The 22,384-nt window shown below is 39.0% G+C and overlaps 1 protein-coding gene across 1 annotated transcript; it reads left to right on the forward strand.

Moving 5' to 3' along the window:
- Positions 1 to 598: 598 nt before the first annotated feature.
- LOC109093679 lies at positions 599 to 22,180 on the forward strand. The gene is made up of 6 exons (XM_042721381.1): positions 599 to 609; positions 721 to 1,016; positions 1,153 to 1,437; positions 1,679 to 1,999; positions 18,757 to 18,894; positions 21,804 to 22,180. Exons 1-6 carry the CDS (start codon positions 599 to 601, stop codon positions 22,001 to 22,003), a joined length of 1,251 nt encoding a protein of 416 aa, XP_042577315.1. The 3' UTR covers positions 22,004 to 22,180.
- The last annotated feature ends 204 nt before the right edge of the window (positions 22,181 to 22,384 follow it).

Here is a 22,384-nt window from a genome sequence, read left to right on the forward strand (position 1 = left end):
TGTTGAGCCGAAAAGAAGGGCATAATGTGTGAGAGAAACTAAACCGAAAATTTAAATTGAAGGCAATGTATCCCTTCCAATGTGTTACAGACTTCAAACCCATCACACCTAGTCACATTAATATTTTTAGGAAAAATACAGGGAAGACAAGTAAGAATGCTGACTACCATGTGACATGTTAAGTACTAAAACAATAAAATTGTGGTTTTAGTTAAACTTCTAAATTAAAAATATTTTTTTACAAAAATTTAAAGAGACCATAGACATACAATTTGTGTAGCTTCAGTCCAATAAAATGTGAAAATGTTGCTAAATGTTACCATTTGTTATCATTAAATTGTTGTCAGGGACAGGTGAGCAGTAGGTAGATGTTTGTTTTAACAAGTCCTGTGTAAAATCCTGTTTAAACCAAACCCATTTTGTCCATTGATAAAAAAAAGTTGTCTAAATATGTGCTTAATGATGTGGGATATTTATAAAATGAATCATCTGTAGTTGAAAAAATAAATTATTGTATATTCCAAGTTGAAATGTTACCGAATCCCAGGAATGACCCTTGTAATAAAAGTACTATTAAAGGAATTAGTATATAGAGACTATGAATGGATGGTGATTGGCTTCCAAAGATGTCAAACACATATAAAATACATACAGAATGCCAAAAGTGATTTTTTTGGGCACATTGTACTTTTATTTTTAATGCCAACTACCAGACATAAGGTTGGTCAATGGGTCTGATTCATGCTGTGGGAGAGTGGAGATCCGTTATAATGGCCAGTGGGGAACCGTGTGTGATGATTACTGGGACCTGAATGATGCTGCTGTGGTGTGCAGACAGTCACAGTGTGGATCAGCCATCAGTGCGACTCCTGACTCCTTTGGTCAAGGCAGTGGATCTATCTGGCTGGATGATGTTAAATGTTCAGGAAGTGAAGGAGCCCTCACACAATGTTCTCACAGTGGACTAGGAACACATAACTGTAAACACGGTGAAGATGCTGGTGTTGTTTGTTCAGGTAAGTTAAATCTTTTGCATTGTCACACATTAGTTTGGGAGGACATGAGCAGAAATTACATTAAGCTTCATGAATTCCCTGACCTCCACACAATTATGTCTTAACAAATTATTTAAAATAAACATTTATTTTGCAGGTGAGCTTCAGTTGCCGACTCTTTCCCTGACCTCCACACATGCAGCTGTTTCTCCTGGAGAAAATATCCAGTTCAGTTGCACAACACCTAAACCAAGATGCAAGGCTAATGCTGAATTTCAGCTCTTCAGAAATGGACCATCTGTATCCTCACAGACACATGAATCTAGTGTGACTTTCAACCTTGTTAATGTAGACGTCTCACATCAGGGCAGCTACAGCTGTCGTTACTCCTACCAAAACAACAACACGTCACCTTTGAGCAACACTGTATTCATCACTGTGGGTGAGTGCAGTCAGCTTAGTCTCATAGCCTACATTATAAATAATATGCATTAGTAACATGCAAGTGAACTCAATTCTGTAATGATGCCTTTTTGCATTTGCGCTCCTTTGTAAAATGGCTGTGGATTAAATTTTGATCCTGACAAGATGCAGTTCTGGAAGTCATTTTTATTTATTTAAAGAAGTTAGCTTTATTGTCCTGAATCTTGTAATCATATAAATGTATTCTTCTTGTTTCCTAGTGAACTTGCAGCAGCCCAGTATTTCCCACAGTGCTTCTGATGGAGGGTTTCATGAGGGGCCTCAGGGGCCAGTGATCACCAGGGGTCACAGTTTCACTATCATCTGTTCAACTCAATCTCAGTTACCTGGAGGATCTTTTCACCTGTTCAGAGGATCAAACATCACCAGGACTGAGTCAGCTGTCAGTCACTCTGCTTCCTTCTTCTTTCCTGAGGCAGATTATTCACACGAGGGAAACTACAGTTGTGTTTATGAAGTCAGTGTCTCCTCACGCTCCTTCCGTTCATCTGCCTCTGAACTGCTGCTCATCACTATCACAGGTACTGATGTGTAAGAGTCTAAAAACAAGCTGGACTGCTGGTAATGAAAGTTGAACTCAAACACATGTGTCTCTCTCAACCTCCCTGCTTCCTATCATTGGTGCTGCAGTGTCAGCTGTGCTGCTCTTATTGTCTGTCCTTATAATCAGTGGCGCAAAAACGAGGTATGCAGTATATACAGTGCATAGGGGCGCCACACATAGGGAGGCGCCATTTTACCAAAATCATTCTGTGAAAATCTTTAATAAAACATTATAAACAATCAAAAGCTTAGTTATTAAAAATAAGTAATGCAACATTTTTATTTAATGGTTGTTTAGCATTTTAATGAGTTCAAAAATGTATTTATTAAAAACTTATTAAAGAGTTAGTGCACCCAAAAATGAAAATTCTGTCATTAATTATTCACCATCATGTCGTTTCAACCCCATAAGACCTTCGTTCATTTTCGGAACACAAATTAAGATATTTTTGATGGAATCTGAGAGTTGTCTGACCCTGCATAGACGGCAATGCAACTGAAATGTTCCCAAGTTCAGAAATGTAACAAGGAGGTCTGTAAAAAAATCCATGTGACATCATCTCCTCATCATCAACCATACTAATCCACAAAAACACTTTCCGTTCACAACAAATCACAAAATAATGAATTTATTCAACAATTTGTCTCCTCCGCATCACCCTGCGTCATGCCGATATGCTGTTTCCGTTCACAACAAATCACAACAACAGGAAACAGATCCGGCATGACGCAGCTGACACAGAACAGCATACATCCTGAGGGTAAGTAATTAATGACAGAATTTTCATTTTTGGGTGAACTAACCCTTTAAGACATGCATTTTTTAATTTTTTTTATTTTGCGCACAAAAAGTATTCTCGTAGCTTTGTATAATGCGTATGAACCACTGATGTCACATGGATTTATTTTACAGATCTCCTTGCTATGTTTCTGGACATGGGAACATTTCAGTTGCGTTGCTGTCTATGCAGGGTCAGACAGCTCTCAGATTCCATCAAAAGTATCTTAATTTGTGTTCCAAAGATGAACAAAGGTCTTACGGGTTTGAAAGGACTTGAGGGTGAGTAATTAATTACCTTTGGGTGAACTAACCCTTTAAGACATGGAACGGCCGTATTGCTTTGCAACCACAACAAATGGGAGACTTTTCAGATGTGCACTTTAGCTTGCCCAGAGCACCAGGTGCGAGTCAGTCAAGCGTGGAAAGGGAACAGGTGCCAAATGAGCTTCAGTAGAACAACAGGGAACTGTAGTCTGATTAGATATTGTTATGTCAGTAAAACAAACTTTCCTGTCGTGTCAGCGAGGTGCACGCTCACTTCATATATGAAGTGAATAAATATAAATAAACCGCACTAGAAACTGCGAGCAAAAATAAACCGCAAGAAACTGCAAGCAATTCGAGATAACAATAGGGCACAAGATGATAGGCTGTCATTTTTTATAATTTAATGCACAAGTAGGCCAAATGTGAGCACAGTGCAGTTAATTAAAGAAAATATGTGCTAATTTTTCGTTTAATTTTTAAAGTACGAAAATGAAAAGAAAATGAAACCATATTTAAATGCATGAATTTTTTTTTTACATTCTTACATTATTTTCCTTTGTACAGACCTCTATTTAGGTATGACAAAAGTACTGGAATTATTTAATTTTGACAACTAATAGAATGTTAAACACAGACTGATATTTTCAGAGTTCATTGATTAATTAAAATTCAGTGAAGGTTGACTATAGTTATCTGCATGTCTCATCCATGAGTGGGCCTGTGCAATGATGGAGAACAAGATTTTGGGGGTGTTAAAACCCAGAACAAAGCTTACTGAGCAATAAAGCTATAGTGAGCCCTTTTATTAAAATACCTGGAGTCTAGGTAATACAAAAATAAAACAAAAATTGTCATTCACTCAGTTTTACGATGTAATTTACAATTATCTAAAATACAATTATACAAATTAATTGTATTCCGTTGTGTTTTAGGCACTAAAACAGTCCAGTACTTTATAGTCAAATCCATTTCTATATTGAAATAATGAAGATTTCTGTGCCACCCCAGACTGGTTGCTGCACCTTTCCTGGCTACCCCTATAAAAACATCCTGGCTCCGCCACTGCTGAAGAGAGCAAATATCAGTTCATTTCTGGGTATCTCTATTGCTCAAAACCTGTTTGTGAATGGCCATTTTATTTACATTTGAGAGAAATAAAGCTTGTAAACAAGGTTACAAACATGTGAAAAAAAACTATATTCCAGAGTGGAAATGGTAAAGCAGACAATAAATTAGTGGGAATCAAGACATTCATTTTAATAATATTTGTTTTTCTACCAGGTGAAATCTTGGCAGAAATCTTCCACTTAGCATGGCAAAATTTCCATGAATTCCATTTTCTCTTTAAGTAAAAATGAAAAGGAAAAAATTTTCTTTAAAATAAATTTTACTTTATAAAAATGTGTGAAAATATTAATAATTTTGAGGCAAATAATATTAACTAAAAAGTCAACAATACAACAATTAAAAAAAAAAAAAAAATAAAAAAAAAAAATTCTACCTACTGTCTTCTGCCTACCATCAGGAGTTAAAGGGGATGTTATGTGATACACTTTTTTTAGTTTTTTTTACTTTTCACTTTATTCCCTATGGTATTAAAAAAGGGGGAAAGGGGGTTCAAACCTTTCTCACTTTTTTCATTCCTGATGAGTGTGTATTATTTCATGCACAAGCTAGTAAGTAGAAAGTTTTCTGTGGGAGTTAGTGTTAGAGGCTACTAGAATAGGCCTACAGGGGGCACCGACACTGATCTTGCATACCCCTCATGCAGCTGCACCCCTTGCTTATAATAATAAAAAAAAACAAAATATAAAATAACACAACACAATACCGTTTAAAGTACTTTACATAAACAAATATAAACTACAGCATTGAATACCAGTGGTGTCGGGGGCCATACACAAGAAGGCTATAGAGGTGTAACGTGCGTAGTTTCTATATGCGGGCTTTACAGCTCTTACCGCGTACTGTCTCATGGGTTCTTGGCTTTGTTCCAAGGAGGACACTGAACTCTGTCAGCAGGCTCTTGAGCTATGCCTGTTCTTCAGCATTTAACTGTGTATCCTCCATATGCACTTCAGGCATTGGACGGACATTTTCTGTAGAAGCAGTCATGGCTGAGACTAACGCATACTCATCATATGTATTGCCAGTGACTAACAAAAGACACACCTAAATTACACCCATCAACAACACAAACCATTCCATTACTCCAGAAAAAAAATCAAACCATGCCCCTCCCTTTTTGAACTGTGATCAGTGTTCGAGCGACACCTAAGGTCACAACTGGAGGAGGCTGTGGTTCCAGTATACCCACATATGTGTCAGTGAAAGGATTCACTACGCAATTATCTTTGACAGAAATTGGGATTACCATCTCTGACATAGGCAGGACAGTCACCTGAACAACGCTGACTGCATAACTTTGTACTGGAATCAGTGACTAGGGTGGTGAAAGAGGCACTGAAGGGTTATATAGTTGCAAACATGCATGTGGTATGTCAACAGTAAAGTTGTGCTCAATTAGGAAATCCCATCCTATGAGAACAGGATGAGTATCGGTGAACTATAGGAATGGGGGGTCTGTACTGTGGACTGGGTGAGGGTAAGCGGGGATAACAGGTTCTATGTTCACGGTCGAGATCGGGCAAGCGCTCCCGTGAAGGTGAGCGGCCAGACCTGGAGGTTCCATAATGATGTCTATGGGGGGTGTATTTTTCAGATTGTGTGGTGTAAGGCATGTGTGACTCATGACTATGGGATGAATTAGAGTAGCTACAATGTCTTTGGCAGGAGAAGTCATCAACTGGGGGTGGTTGATCTTGTTCGGAGTAGCCATGGTGGTGTCGTTGAGAATAGCGGTCATCCCGAGGGTGTTGTCGACCTCTCTGTGTGTGTTGTGGAGTACAGCAGCAGTCTTGATGGTGATGATGATCGTCCAAGCTAGGCTGGCAATGGCGTGCTGCGATGTCGTATTTCATGGCTGCACAGGACTGATGTGGAGAGTGTGTGGAAGATCTCACTTCTTCCTGAAGACTGGAAATCCGCTGCGAAAGCCGGTCCACACGTTCATCTGTCCATCGTAGATGAGACTGGCGTAAGGCATGCAAGTCAGTTCGGAGTTCAGCTATGGCTGATACCAGTTAAGTGATGTGGGCTGCTGTCACTGTGTTAGCCGATGGCTGTTGATTTGCCATCACAGGCATAACAGCTGAAGGGTTAGCAACACTGATGGCCAACTGAGCACGCTCACATTGAGTGGCCAGTCTCAAAGCATTGTCCAAAGTCACAGCGCCATGCTCATGGATTTTCAATTGAAGTGATGGGTCTAAACCGGTCACAAATCTATGAAAAATTTCACAATTCCGTGCTGCTCCATAAAATTGAGAAAACGCTTCAGTCACTAAATTCGTGAGCTCAGCAGCATAGACTTCAAGAGGTTCTTGTGGTTTACTGGGACGTGCATTCAAAAATGTCTGAAATGTGGCCAAAAACAGTGGGCAAAATGGCTTTAGTTAACTCATAATAAGCTTTCACTTCAAATGAGAGAGACTACCAATATGCAAATGCTGGACCAGTAAGCTTCACAGGGAGAAGTTTGGCCTTATCCAGGAAAACAGCTGAGACATTAAGTGAAACTTCAAACAACTTTAAACATCAACTAAAAGGCTCTGTACTGTCTCCAGAAAAAGGATGAGGAATGTCAATTTTAAATGGCAGCTGTGGGTTTGCTGCATCTGCAACATGTCTGTCTTTCTGTACTGAAGCTGCTTCTTGCTCGTCGTCCACCATTTTGTGTGAGAGAGAACGCACGTAATCCGAACTTGCGAAAAGAGCACATGAAAACCAATACAAAAACAGTATCAACGCCTCTGCTGGTGAAAGTGGTGATATCCACATCGTTCAATAAAAAAAAAAAAAAAAAAGAAGTGTCCCAACAAAACAAGCCAACCAGTGCTGCCACCAGTGTAACGCGTGTAGTTTCTATATGCAGGATTTACAGTTCTTTCTGCACGCTGGCTCGTGGGTTCTTGGCTTTGTTGCAAGGAGCACACCGACAGGGAGCTCGGCAGATCATAACACTTGATTTATTAAACATGAAGAGGTTAACATCAGGAATTAGCCACATCCGATTACACAGTGTGTATCATCTCTCTCTCTCTACCTCTCACAACTGCGCACAGACCATTCTCTCTCTCGATTCTAATCGCGGGTCTCTGTTCTCACGATATTACCCCTAGATCTTATTTAAAGTTATAGAATATTCATTTTAACCTTAAATTTCACTCCCTACAGAGGCCTACACCGTATGCTTACTTTTTTTCCCCGGACTGTTTGCTTATTACGGTTTATAAGGATCAATATTTGCATATATCTTCGGTCTACCCACTTGTTTTGTTGCTTCGCAAGTCTGTAATCTGCTATATACAGTTGTGTGAAACTCGTGATTCTTTGTTGTAATTGGTGTGTTATCACTTCACTCGTTCTACAGTACCTTGATCCTGCCCATCATCAACTGAGTGCACATGTCTGCTGCAGTGAGAGAACTCCGCTCAATGCCACTTTTGTTTTTCACCTCGCAGTAATTTTCACCCCCACACTCCGTCTACCTGTATGTTTAAGCTCACGTACCCATTAAGCACACTACCATTTTTGAGCTCATATTATAACAAGAAAAAATCATGTATTATCCTACTTAGGGGTGACCCCGAATAGTCAACGTTTCGATGCTTCGATAGGAGGAACCCGATTCGACTACCAATCTCACAGTCGAATATTCGAGGGGTGTTATGATCATGCCACTTTTGCAATATGGTGCTCAAATGTCTGATTTCACATAGAACAACTTCAGCCTATTAAGATAATGCTGTTAATAAGAATCTGAAGAGAAGCAAGCTTTAAATAAATATTTGAACATGCATAAATAAATCCAACCACGGCTATAGATTTAAAGGCACAATATGTAAATTCTTCGCCGCTAGAGGGCGCATATTCCAAATGATGCCGTGACTGAGTGTGGAATCATGGGAGTTGTCATCTTCAGCCCCACAGCCAATGCAATCCAACGGGACTCGGGCAGAAATCATGTTCATGGACAGTGTTGAGCAAGTTACTCTGTAAAATGTAATCAAATTACTGATCACTGATTACTCCTTTTAAAAGTAATCACTTTACTGTTCTGATTACTTTATTTCAAAAGTAATTAATAATTAGTTACATTACTTTTTTTTCTCCATGAAATTTATGAAATCTCAGCATACACGCCCCCAAAAAATATTTGTTATTAAAGCATCAACATTCAGAGAACACTGTTATTTTTAACTAAAGCAAGCGGCTGCTGTGTGCATGGATTAGCATGGCAGAATGCCAGCAAAGAGCGCTGCATTTATAATCTCTAAAATACATCTCAGTTCATCGCAGTCTCACAAATCTCTGTAATAACAAAATAAATATATGCATAATGAATTTTTCATAATGTCTACAATTTATGTGTTATAATGAGAGGATTCGTGAGCATGCAAATTTCAGCACTGCATTGCTCAACGCTACAAACACGTGTTATAGCCTAAATAGAAACTCTGCTTATGCTTGCACCTGTTAATTGTTTATATTTTATATTAGTTCATGTTGCTTTTGTGCAATAGATGAATAACAATTTATGTATTTTAGATATTTTATATTTAGGTATTTCTATTTTCTGGGAGTCCCGTGAATCATTTTATTCTCCCACATCCCGCACACACAAAAGTCTCTGTACAAGTATCTGTACTTTACTGGAGTAGTTTTATTTTGAGTAACTTTTACTTTTACTTCAGTACATTTCATAAAAAATATTACTCCTTATACTATATCACGTGCTAATGTGTAAATAATGTGTTTTTCGAACAACCTAGTATGAAAGCCTTTTCAAGTACACCCCCAAAACAAAATCAAGACTTTGTAAAAGAGCATAATAGGACCCCTTTAATGATGTAAATCTTAATTGAACTGTTTTTGTCATTTAAAATAAAATTAAATATTTTTATGTGAGAGATTAATATTTTAACATAACTTCTTGAACAGAAAACAATATCTTGTGGACTTAAAATGTCTCAATGTAGATTTTGGTGAGAATAATAATTACGTTTACCCTACAGTACAAATACAAATACAGCATTTATGCAAAAAATGGCTATGGATTCAATTTTGTTCCTGACAAGATGCAGTTCTTGAAGCCATTTCTATTTGTTTACAACTGTTTGTGTACTGTCCTCCAATTCAGAACACAACAAAGGATTATTGTAGCTGGAACTATCTTCACCATGCTATTTGACTCTTAAAATAACTTTCTGGTTCAGACCGCAATACTGGAATTGACCGCTTGATGTCCTAATTACTCTAACAAGATAATACTCAAAGGGCAGAACACTCCCCACTCTGTGTTTTTTAGGACACCACTGTCCATACTGCTACAATTTAGCATAAACCTTTAATCTGTTGAGGATAAAAGTAGGATGACCTCTGTAAGAGGCCTTGTAAAGGCCTTTGGAGTACCTTGAGCAGTGGTCTTCAGATTGAAGAATGAGGAGGATTGAACTCCCAGGAACAGTTCTGCTCACTCAAATATCTGAGAACCCTTTCTTCCTGTTGCAACTTGTTCAGCCCTAACTCTTTGCTCGCTCCCACAAAGTTCGTGCCACAATCGGACCTTAGCTGCTTTGCAGGTCCTCGTATGGCAAAGAATCGTCTTAATGCTTGATGTAGCTGGAAGCATCCATTGATTCGATGACCTCAATGTGCACAGCTCTTACACTCATGCAAGTGAACAATATAGCCCAACACTTACTTTCTGCATGTCCACCTCTAGTTCACATCGCTCTGACCATCCAAGGTCCAAAAATGTCCAATCCTACGTAGGTGAATGGGGAATTTATGTTTAGGTGCTCAGGTGGTAAGTCATGCCATAACTTGTTCCTCCATTTTTCCACGGAGCTTATGACAGGTGACACAATGGTGTAAGACTGAACTAATCAGCCTTTTCCCTCCTATGATCCAGAACCCAGCCATTCTCAAGGCTCCCTCAATAAAATGACGCCCCTGATGTTCTACTTTCTCATGGTAGTGACACACTAACAGAATGGAGACATGGTTGTGCTTGTGTAGTATCAAGGGGTTCTTTTCTTTGGACCTTAATGAAGAGTTTTTCAGTCTTCCTCCAATTTGGATTAGACCTTCAATGAGAATTGGATCAAGTTTTAAGAGAGGGCTGTTTTTTGAAAGGGCTTTCCCTTCAGAAAGGGCCGCATATTACATGGGAAAGCTCTCCTGTTGAGCTGCTTTTAAAATTGCATTCCGGGCTAGTGAACGCTCTTGTGGGGTTTGAGGTTTACTGCAATGATGCCACCCTATGTGCTCTCCAAAACCATTCTTGGATTTGATTGTCTGAGCATTGTGGATCAAAAGGGCAATAGTTCTTTCAAGGGTTTTCCACGTAGAGAATCTCTTGAATCTTTGTGACCCTAAACCATGAAGTCCAATTTAAGTGCAATAGCTAAGGATATAATGCCTTACCTCAATGTTGTGTTCTGGACAGACAAGTTCATAGTAGTGCTGTCAAATGATTAATCGCGATTAATCGCATCCAAAATAAAAGTTTTTGTTTACATACTATATGTATGTGTACTGTGTATATTTAAAACACATACAGTAAATACTGAAAAAATATTTACATGTATATATTTATATTTTATATTATACATTTATATATTTATATTCTTATATTTTATATTATATAAAATATATTTAATATATAAACATAACATATTTTTCTTAAATGTATACATGCATGTGTTTGTAATTATATATACATAATAAATATACACAGCATACACACATATATTATGTAAACAAAAACTTTTATTTTGGATGTGATAAATCGTGATTAATCATTTGACAGCACTAGTTCATAGGATTCCTGCTCTTCCTGCAAGAATGTGTAAGGTTTGGAAAAAAATGGTGGTCCTTTGAGCCATGCCAAATCATTGAGTTGGAATGCAGCAACTCCTCTAGAGCCATGGCCAGCTGGGTTGAGCTCAGTCGGGACATAGAACCATTGCTCTGGCAGTAGAATCTTATGGCATCCAGTCTAAGATCTATCTCATGACGAATCAGGTCAGCAATTTCAACCGCCAATACTGCTGCACAGAGTTCGGGATGCGGAATTGTTGGTTTGTGTTGTAGTGCTAGTTTGGCTTTACCTAAGACAAATCCGACATTACAATTTCCATTACTGTTAACTGCCCTGAGGTAAGCCACTGCACTGATTGCTTTAGTGGATGCATCAGAAAAAACACATAACTTTATAAGCTTGGCATCTGAGAGGGAAACTGAAATATAAGTAAGAGGAATATGCAGTTGCTTTAGGTCCTGCAGGGAGTCTCACTGAAGCAATCTTATGCAAACAAAGGTACGATTCAGCTAAGATTGCTTGTGTTCTTTTGAGGAGACTGATTGCCTGATCATTAGTAGGTAGGGACACAAGTCCGTCATCCACATAGAAGTGTCTTTCCACAAACGGTCTAGTATCTGAATCATGTACTTTTTCACCCTCGCTAGTGACTTGCCTTAGCCCGTAAATGGCAACTGCTGGGGAAGGGCTATTGCCAAACACATGTACCTTCATGCGGTACTCTATGACATTCTTTGTTGGGTAACTGTCTCTGAACCAGAGGAACCTAAGAAAGTTACAATGGTCCTCTCTAACTCTGAAACAATGGAACATTTGTTGGATGTCGGCTGTGATAGCTATGGTTTCCTTACGGAATCAAAGAAGGATTCCCAACAAGTTATTGTTTAGATCAGGGCCTGTTAACAAGACTTTGTTGAGGGAGATGCCATGATGTTGGGCACTAGAGTTGAAAACCACCCTGATTTGGGCCGGCTTTTTTGGGTGGTAAACCGCAAAGATCGGCAAGAAAAAACACTCCTCTCCCTCCTTTAGCGGTAGTGCAAGATCATTCTCCAGAATTTTCTTCATGAAAGCGCCAAACTGTTTTTCATTGCAGAGGGTACATTGCAGAGAATGGAATCTATTAAGAGCTTGTTCACGATTGTTGGGGAGTACTTATCTTGGCACTCTGAAGGGCAATGGGGCAACCCAACTGTTTCTTCATCCCTGTAAACCTCAGAATCCATGATCCTTAAGAATGCTGTGTCCTCAATGGACGGGGGAAGTTTATTGTCGTTCTCAGTCCTTTGGAACACATCACAACCGAGACTCATTTCTGATGTTCTGTACATGCTGTTTTTGCATGCTCCAAAGATAACACCCCTCGGCTCCCCACTGTTAGGAGCTTCCTCTTTTAGATTCATGTAACTGATGCAGGGTGAAAGGTAAGAGGTGCAGCCATTCTCTAGTATATTGGTCCTGAAGGTGCTTACACTAGGTATATGGACATTACCCAAACATAACTTCCCAACTACAACCCACCCTAAGTCTAACTTTTGAACAAAGGGTGCGTCATGTGGGCCATTGATTTGTTGTCTTACCTTGTGTGCCCTTATAATGTCTCTCCCCAGTAGGAGAGGTATCTGGGCAGTAGGGTCGAGTTTGTGAATTTGGCATGATATTGACCTCAAGTGAGCGTGATTCAAGGCTACACTCAGGGTAGGTATTTCAGATCTGCTGGCAAGTATTTGATTTCACTCTAGGAGCAGTGGTAGAGCAAAAGAAGCCCCTCCTGCGGCTGGTGAGATTACAAAACCTTCAGCCTTCCTGGCAGATGTATTCATAACCCCAGCACATGTCCGGAGGAAACAAGTAGTAGTTCGCTGTCAATTCCAAACAATTAAAAAAAATCTGATTTAGCCAACGAGCGATTGCTCTGAGTACAGCTTACATTTGGACAACCTTCTTTGGCTGATTCTGAGGGAACACACGCACCAAACAAATCTTAGAGCATGATTTCCCTGGTTGCCCCTTGCCACAGGTCTGAGTACAGTGAGACGTTACTGTGGATGTTGACAATTTATTGTCATCTCTTTCTGCTCCGTGGCTCTCTTGGGATGTAGGAGACTTGAGGAGGCACTTGAGAAGGTGGGCCTGGGTGCATGACTGTGACATGGAGTTTACTCTCACATTCATTACACATGACAGGTACCTTGCAGTCTTTGGCCAAATGAGTAGTGGATGTGCAACACTTGTAGCATATACCATTTTCACAGAGGAAAGATTTTCTCTCCTCAATAGCTTTGGCTCTAAAGGCACAACACCTTTTCAGAGAGTGTGGTCTGTTGTGTATTGGACAGTACCTTTCTAGATTTTCTACTCTCATGTCCTTGACAACACTTGTTTTAAGAGGTGACAATGAAACTCTCATCATCCTAAGAATTGGTCTTTCCTTTGAGTTGATATCCCTGAGTGAAAAACTGGGATCATTCCTGATGCGTGCCTCACAGCAAATGAACTCAGCAAAGAATGAGAAAGAGGGAAAAAGCCCATTGTGATCTGCTTTAAACTTTGATCCTTGGACTACCCATTTTTCTTGAAGACTGTGTGAGAGCTTTGCTACTATAGGACTGATGCCTCGAGCGGTATCCAAAAAGGCCAAGCCAGGCAAGTATCCATCTTGTTTTGCTGATAAGATCTCCATGAGAAGATCTCCAAGCTCCCTTAGTCTCACAGAATCGTTGTTGGAAATTTTAGTAAACATGTACAGTTTCTTCAACAGCACATCTTCGATTACCTCTGGTGAAGCATAACACTCGACCGGCCTGTCCCAGGCTTTCCTAAGAGCAATCGGAGAATTGTTAACATGCATGAGACATATTCTGTTGACATAATGGCCTGATTCCTTTCCTAGACACTTAGTTAAAAGGTCCAACTCCTTGCTAGGCTATATGTCAAGATCTTTTATAGTATTTAAAAATAAGGACTGCCACACTCTGGATCTTTCGGGTCTGTCGTTGAACTGACTGAGCCCTGTAGTCACCAATTCACGACGTGCCAGAAACTCCTCTGAGGATTTAATCTGAATTTGTGGACGAGGGATAAGTGGCTAGGATTCAAGTGGCTTGTCCCATGTAACTAAGCTTTCCTCTTGCTTTACAGGTACAAAGTCATCACAGCATGAATAATTTTGTAACTCATCCTGCTGTGTAATGTAGTCAGTTGTACGCTGCATACATTCTTCTTTCGATGATTTTTTAGCAATTTTGTCATCTGGTACATGTAACTGTTCCTCAGCTGCCTCTAATATCTCTGCCTGTGCTACAGTTGAGTTAGAGCACTCAGTTCAGGGTCAAGTCTAGCCTTTTCAAGGAGTGCTTTAGCTTCCCTCTCTGCCTGCTCATTCTTTAACTTGGCTTCTTTTTCAGGAAAAGGATGCACAGATGCGCACTGCTTCTGCTCTCCCACGGCCCCTTGCCACTGCGCTGGCTGTTGATGATGTGTGACTGCTGCCAGCACTGTTCTGAGAAGCTCTGTTGTCATTAGGGGTGGGGGAAAAAAATCAATACAGTATAGTATCACGATATTTTCCGAGGCGATACTGTATCGATACATGAACACCAAGTATCAATCTTTCATTATACTATTTGGTAGAATAATAAAAAACAATTTCTTTCCAGTTCACTAGATGGCGGTGTAAATTGTTTTTCTAAAATCATTTAATGCGCGGTAAGCCAATGATTATCCCACTTAAGGCCAAAGTATACTACAGCCTTCCGCGCAATTACATCATTATCGTCATCAGGAGGGCTCGTGGACAGTTGCACACCCTGTCTGCGTGCAGGCAATTTTTTGAGACCGCGAGAACAGTGCACATGTAACCCGTTACCCACGTACAACACAGCATACACGAAGTGAATGTTGAGACAGAGCACAAGTCAAGTGGGTGGTACTGTGCATGTGTCAAGCTTGTCCGTCCGCAGTCTATGGTCCGCACTCATCCGCAGTTGAGTATACTTTAAAAGCTGTGCGGACGCGGCTGTGTGCAAGACAGAATGGTACACGGAAAGTGAAGTGTACCTGGGCCTTTATTCCATGGTCATTTGCCAAGTTACAGACAAGTTAAAATTACTGCTCTTTGCAGCACAATATTTGACCAAATGGGTAAAAATTACGGTTATTTTTGTCAGTTACGGAATTATAGAATTACAGAATTATAACATATATTTTAATTAATTATTGATCGTATGTCCGAGAGAGAGAAAAAATTACAGGTGTGTGAATTACCTGCGACTGTTCGCCTCTCTTTACAAACAATTAAGCTTTGAGTTTAGTTACTAAAAGATTTTACCTCCTCGTTGCTGAGGAATATAATGCAGTGATCCAGTATCTAAGCCATTTTATTAATAATAGTAGTGTTGACAAGTTTATTTTGGCCTACTCCTTAACGTTTCTGTGTTCTGCGCAGCAGGATCTCTCTCTCTGTGCGAGTGATATGTGTGTGCGTGTTTATGTATGTCAATTAAAGCAGCGGCGCATTAATATAGCACAGTAATTAAACGGACTTGGAACTGCCTGAGCATTAAACGGTTTCATTAAAGAATTCCATGGAATGCATAGTTGTAACATCAACCATCCATTCATCCAGCCGCCAGAGGGCATACCTGTTGTAGTACATTGTTTACTTTAAGAGTACGTTATGTAATTTAAATGTTACATTTTTATTTTAATGTAAGACTATGTTTTATTTTAAATTTAACAGTAATTTACTTTCAAATGCCCCAACATACCAATTTACAAAGTTCAAGTTGCATTCTTCAAAATACCTGTAGTAGCACAGCAGTGCATACCTATTTACATTTAATTAATGTGTACTAGACTAGACTGTAATACAAATAGTTGAATGAACACAAAATTTATGGCAGGTTTTCATGAAAGTGTTGGTCAGTTTGTCTGCTTGACAATCCCATTTTGCACTGCAACAATAAAACTGAAGTGAGATACACAAACTGAGAAATGTTTCTTTTCAGTTAAAACAGATGTTGCCAAAGTTTTCATTTGGGGACATAATTTGAAGTTGGAATATCGCAGCATATCTCAATATATTTAAAATCGTGATATACCGTATTATGGGGCCTCTGGTGATTCCCACCCCTAGAGAGCTTAGATTCTCTGCCCGAGCCCGAGCCCGGACTCGACCCGACCCGACCCCCGGGCCGGGTCGGGCCGATATTTCCCACAACCGTCCTCGGGCGGGGTCGGGCCCTTGATAAAGCACATCACGTGTCATGCGCAGCGTCTCGTCCACTCGCATTCGCAGTCTCGCACGCGTGACGCATCACACCTGCTGTGCGTGCTGTACTATTCAGTAGGTTAAGTGCCACATGGAGCTTGAAGAATCAAAGAAAAAAAATTAAAACAGGAGAATTAACTTTGAGCAAGTTTGGAGGAAAATCGGAGGTATGGAACATTTTAAACTAGTCGTGGGGGAGTGACAAACATATGTGTTGGCTTTGTCTCGTGCATAAAATGCGGCACGCTGCTTCGATCCATTCAGTAAAAAAATAAAAATAAATAAAATCGGTCTTAGGCCATCTTTTTCTGTGTTCATCATTGTTCACTGTTTATCTTTTTATTTTAATTTTTTACGTTTCTTCATTCGGAATTTCAGATCCATTTACGATCCATTCAGTTATATCTGAATAAACAAACAACGCAGTTTACATGCTTCTTCCTTGTCGTATTATTCATTAAGATCATAATTAAAAAATGCACGCACAATTATGAACTTGATAAATGTTACAGATATGTTACTATGCACAAACAAATGCCTTTCAACTTACATGTGCAAAAATTCAGAATTAAATGAATGTGCTGCAATTTGTACAAAAAAGAGTCTGTAGTAGCATACGTGTTTTAGCCATAAATAAGCACATTTTAGTTTCAAGTTTAAGTTTTGTTTTGAAGAAAGATTTTCTTTAAGGTGAATTTCGTTTAGTATAAATTGTATCTTAATTTTAATACATTTTTCATCACCAATTGCCTGGATTTAATACATAAAAAGCAATATAGCAGACAATATAATAATGACATGGAGGCGCCGGCGCGCCACGGTCACACATACACATTTAAAAACTCACCGAATTTACAAATGCCACATCTTGCTTGTTGCTCACACACATATTATGTTGAAATAACAATATGTTGAAGTAAACATTATTAATAATAATTAATCTTTAAGAATATTTAATTGAATGCTGAATGTTGTGATTGTTCAATTTAATAACATTAAAACTTTAATTATGATAATTAAAATAATTTAATATTTAATATTGAGTGGCCAATTTTTGCTCATTTATTAATAGTATTTATATTTTTATATATATATATATATATATATTATATATATATATATCTATATATATATATATTATATATATTTATATTATATATATATATATATATAACTGCGCAGCTCCCCCCCCGTAGCCTAAATGATCTAGCACAGCAGCACCTGCGTTAAAAAACAACATGGCGCCGCCCCTGGTTATAACGGCCCACATTTTAAAAATGGTCGGGTTTAAATCGGGCTCGGGCTCATAATTACAGTGAACGTGTCGGGCCGGGCCGGGCTCGGACACAACGTGCTCGGGTAGGGTCGGGCTTGATTTGTTGGGCCCGATCTAAGCTCTTATGGGGCCTCTGGTGATTCCCACCCCTAGTCATCATCCTTGCATTCATCCATGATGCTCATTCATACTTGCACATAATCAGCGTCCTAGTTCTCTGAACAAATTGCATTTTTACTGTACTGTCCTCCAGTTGGTGTTCTTAACCAAGATTAGACAGCCAGCCAAACTCCCTTCATGAATGACTTGAGAGTCAGGATATAGCTTTCCAGCTCAGTTTAATAGAGACTCTTGTTGAGCATGTAGACATGAACAAAGGTGTGAAACTGAAAATAAATACAAAAAATACACTAAGATGAAATTGTAGCTTGTACAATAATAACAAACATAAGTACAAATATTATATGGGTAAACAAACAGTCATGAATTAAACACAAAGATCTTATGATTCTAAATCAACATGAATTTGCCACAAATCTATTATTAGAAATACTGTAACATAGAAAATATAAAACACTTACAGGCCGTTCTTGCTCATGACAATTCAGAACGCAAGAAAATATTATTTCAGCTGGAACGATCTTCAACGTGGCTTTAACTCTTAAAATAACTTCCTGGTTCAGGCTGCAATACTGCAATTGTCATACTCTAACAAGATAATACTCAAAAGGTCAGAACCATTTGAATTTAATGTTTGAGTCTCTGTAACCATATAAATGTATTCTTCTTGTTTTCTAGTGAACTTGCAGCAGCCCAGTATCTCCCACAGTGCTCCTGATGGAGGGTTTCACATGGGGCCTCAGGGGCCAGTGATCATCAGGGGTCACAGTTTCACTATCATCTGTTCAACTCAATCTCAGTTTCCTGGAGGATCTTTTCACCTGTTCAGAGGATCAAACATCACCAGGACTGAGTCAGCTGTCAGTCACTCTGCTTCCTTCTTCTTTCCTGAGGCAGATTTTTCACACGAGGGAAACTACAGTTGTGTTTATGAAGTCAGTGTCTCCTCACGCTCCTTCTGTTCACCTGCCTCTGAACTGCTGCTCATCACTATCACAGGTACTGATGTATAAGTGTCAAGTTGAACTGCTGGTAATGAAAGTTTAACTCAAACACGTGTGTCTCTTTCAGCCTCCCTGCTTCCTGTCATTGGTGCTGCAGTGTCAGCTGTGCTGCTCTTATTGTCTGTCCTCATAATCATCCTCCTGCTGAAGAGAAGACAAAAGCAAAGGAACAAGGAAACACATTCAAAGTGCTCTTTTATGAAAGGTAATGGTTTTCATTCTATAAAAGAATTTCTTCCAAAGTCACTGTCTTTTTATTTCATCACTCTATATATATATATATATAAGATATATATATATATCTATATATATATATAACTATCTCCTATATGTAATATTAATATTCACACTAAATACGTGATAAAATGAATCACCTATTGCCACCCCTGAAATCTAAATGTAATCCTGGGGTTACGGGGCGGGGCTAAGTCTCGGGTCTTCTCCTTACATCACAACTAAACAGTACCTTCAAAAATTCCTGGGTTGCCACAACTGAAACAGTACAATTCATCATCCATCTGATGCCTTACCTCAAACATTTGCACTATGAATTGCCGCCCAATCACCTTTGCTCAATTTGGCTGAATCTGGGCAGACAGTATATCCCTAAACACTTCAGAATTCATCTGGCTGCTTATGTCTTCCATCACGTCTTCAATAAACATCATTAACCCGGTGCCAGTGGGAGCCATGCTCATGCCATCACACGGCTCCATCATGTTTCACAGATGATGTTGTATGCTTTGGATCATGAGCTGTTCCAAGCCTTCTCCATACTTGTTCCTTCCCATCACTCTGGTACAGGTTGATATTAATTTCAGCCGTCAAAAGAAAAAGTTTCTGATTTTTTTTAGAAGTCTAATCAGGCCTCTTTTGCACCTTGCTGTGAACCCTCTGTATTTGTGACCTGTACTGGCAAAATCAATCACAATAAGCAAAATTCTTTATAAACTTTATAAAATTCTCCATTAAAAGACCTTCAAAATGCTGTAAGATTTGTTGGAATCGGACGAAAAATGACTGAGCTACACCTGTTTGAAGTTCATGGAGTCAGCAAACTCAATTTAGGGAAAAACTAATTAAAAGTTTTTTTTTTCCAAAATTTTGGAAAAATGTTCCAAAGCAAATTCACCTAGCAATATTACATCTTTTCCCCCACTTCTTTTCTTAATAATCATTACAGGATTAATAATCATGATATAGCTATTTTTTATTGTATCTTTGTTGTTATAAATAAGAACAGAAGCAAAAAATAACAAATGTAAGAAAGAAAAAAGTAGACTAGTGTATTACATTTTTCATTTTACATCCAAACATTAGCATTCAAGTAAGAAAAACGAATAATAAAATGTGAAAATCACTTTAGTGTGTTCATTACAAATAAATCGATTAAACATTCATGTGACAGACGGCCTATAGTGTAATGCACAGATCTAATTTAATGTTAAACATAACACAGAGGACATCAAAACTGGATGAAAAGACATGAACCGGCCATTGCTTTATTGAATTCGCAAGATTACAACCCCCTCCCCCTCGACTTTAAATTTTAGTTTTAATTTAACATTTTAATACTATTCATATTTTAATTTTATAATTTGAAGAAGAAACCAATCTGATGTATAGTTGACATTTCAGGCTTAATACTATTGAAAAGCACTAAAAGTTTTTCAGTTAGAGTGTTTTCAGCTTGTTTATTTTCATATAAAATATGGCATGCAGTTGCATCAAACAATAGTATAAACATCATTCAATGTAAATTGTGATAATCGTAATTAAAAATCGCAATTACAATTTCAAGGAAATAATCGAAAATTATGATTTGTGTCATAATCGTGCAGCCCTTGGTCATCTGCAGCGGGCTGTTGCCAGGAAAATCTTGAGCAACAGCTTGGCCAGACGGGTTGACAGAGGTTGCCACAGCTAGCTGAGTTGGCTCATCCAGGTTTCTGTGACCTCCCACCTACATCAATTGTGAATGTCTTATCCGTGAACTCCAGAATCCGGAATGGCCCATCATATGGCAGTTCAGTGGCCCTCTGTGTGCATCATGAAAGGCAAACACAAATTTAGCAGAAGACAGATCATTGAGAACCCAAGCCTTGTGCAGTCTATGTTGAGAGGTAGGCACTGGAACGAAAGTGGAGGCAGGGCTTCGCAGAGTGGGACTGTGTTGTGATCCATACCATGGATTGCTGATACCAGGAACAAAGTCGCCAGGCACCCTAAGTGTCTGCCCTGCCGAACAAGTCAGCAAATCCTCCTTAGTGGCCGTCCGAAGTCCAAGCAACACCCAAGGGAGCCTGTCAAATCAGTTGTCATCCCCCCCCACCCCCTTTTCTTCTTTATTTTATTTTATTTTTTATTTTTTTTGCCTGTAGCTCAAAATTCGCCAGTGCGCATTCCAACTCATTTTGCCAGCACAGATCACATTTGCTCTTGTGAATTCTTTTCTTGATTGTAGACTTTGACAGTGTTATGTCCACCTCCTGGAGTGTGTTCTTCTCTTGGCTGGATGTTGTGAAAGGTTTTTCTTTACCATGGAGAGTATTCTCCGATCACCCAACACTGTTGTCCTCCAATGACGTCCAGGCCTTTTTATGTTGCTGAGCTCACCAGTGCGCTCTTTTCTTCTCAGAATGTACCAAACTGTTGATTTGGAAACTCTGAATGTTCCTGCTGGATTTGTTTTGTTTTTGAAGCCTAACAACTGTCTGTTTCACCTGCATGGAGAGATCCTTTGACTGCATGATGTGGGTTCACAGCAACAGCTTCCAAATGCAAATGGCACACATAGAATCAACTCCAGAACTTTTAGCTGCTTAATTGATGTAGAAATAATGAAGGAATAGCCGACATCTGTCCATTAAATTGCTTTTGAGTCAACTGTACAATCACTTATGGTCCCTTGAAAAAAAAGGGGGTGTTGAGATGAGAATGCTCTCAAATTAAAGCTCAGATTGTGCACTTTAAGACCATATTTATTATAGAACTAACTTGAACATGTTTTGGTCAACAGCTAAAAAAATACAAATTGAGCCTGTGTCCAGATATATATGGACCTAACTGTATATATATTTTCCCCTTTAATTGTCCTTCATCTCTTATCACTAGATCAAGCTGCATCACATAGAAGCAAAAATGAAGAGGATGATGAGGCTGTTTATGAAAATTTTGAACTTGATGAAAACATGGATCATGATGAATCTGAACAGGACTATATTAATGTGGACTCTGGTCATTCTGAACAGGACTGTATTGATGTGGACTCTGATCATTCTGAACAGGACTATATTAATGTGGACTCAATGTAAATCAGTGGTCTTCACTATTTTTTAATGGGAGCCGCACTGATAGGGCAAAGTCAATCGGAGAGCCACTTTCACCACAAAGTATCGGAAGTTACATCCAGTTATAAATAGTATGTCTTTTTATCAATCTGTCATCTGTATATGCAGGCACGTGCACACATCAAACGGGGGCTTGAGCACCTGTCTTATTTCTTTGCCCTTTTTTTTCTGGGCAGTTTATATATATATATATATTGTATATGAACATCTTTTACAGATTAAATATGTAAATGTGTGTGTGTGTGTGTGTGTGTGTGTGTGTGTGTGTGTGTGTGCGTCGGCACATGCACCGTCAAAACAAAATCACTGACACTCACAAAGCAAATTATAAGGCTTTTCCTCTTC

This window comes from Cyprinus carpio, chromosome B3 (assembly GCF_018340385.1).
Source record: "Cyprinus carpio isolate SPL01 chromosome B3, ASM1834038v1, whole genome shotgun sequence".
NCBI lineage: Eukaryota > Metazoa > Chordata > Actinopteri > Cypriniformes > Cyprinidae > Cyprinus > Cyprinus carpio.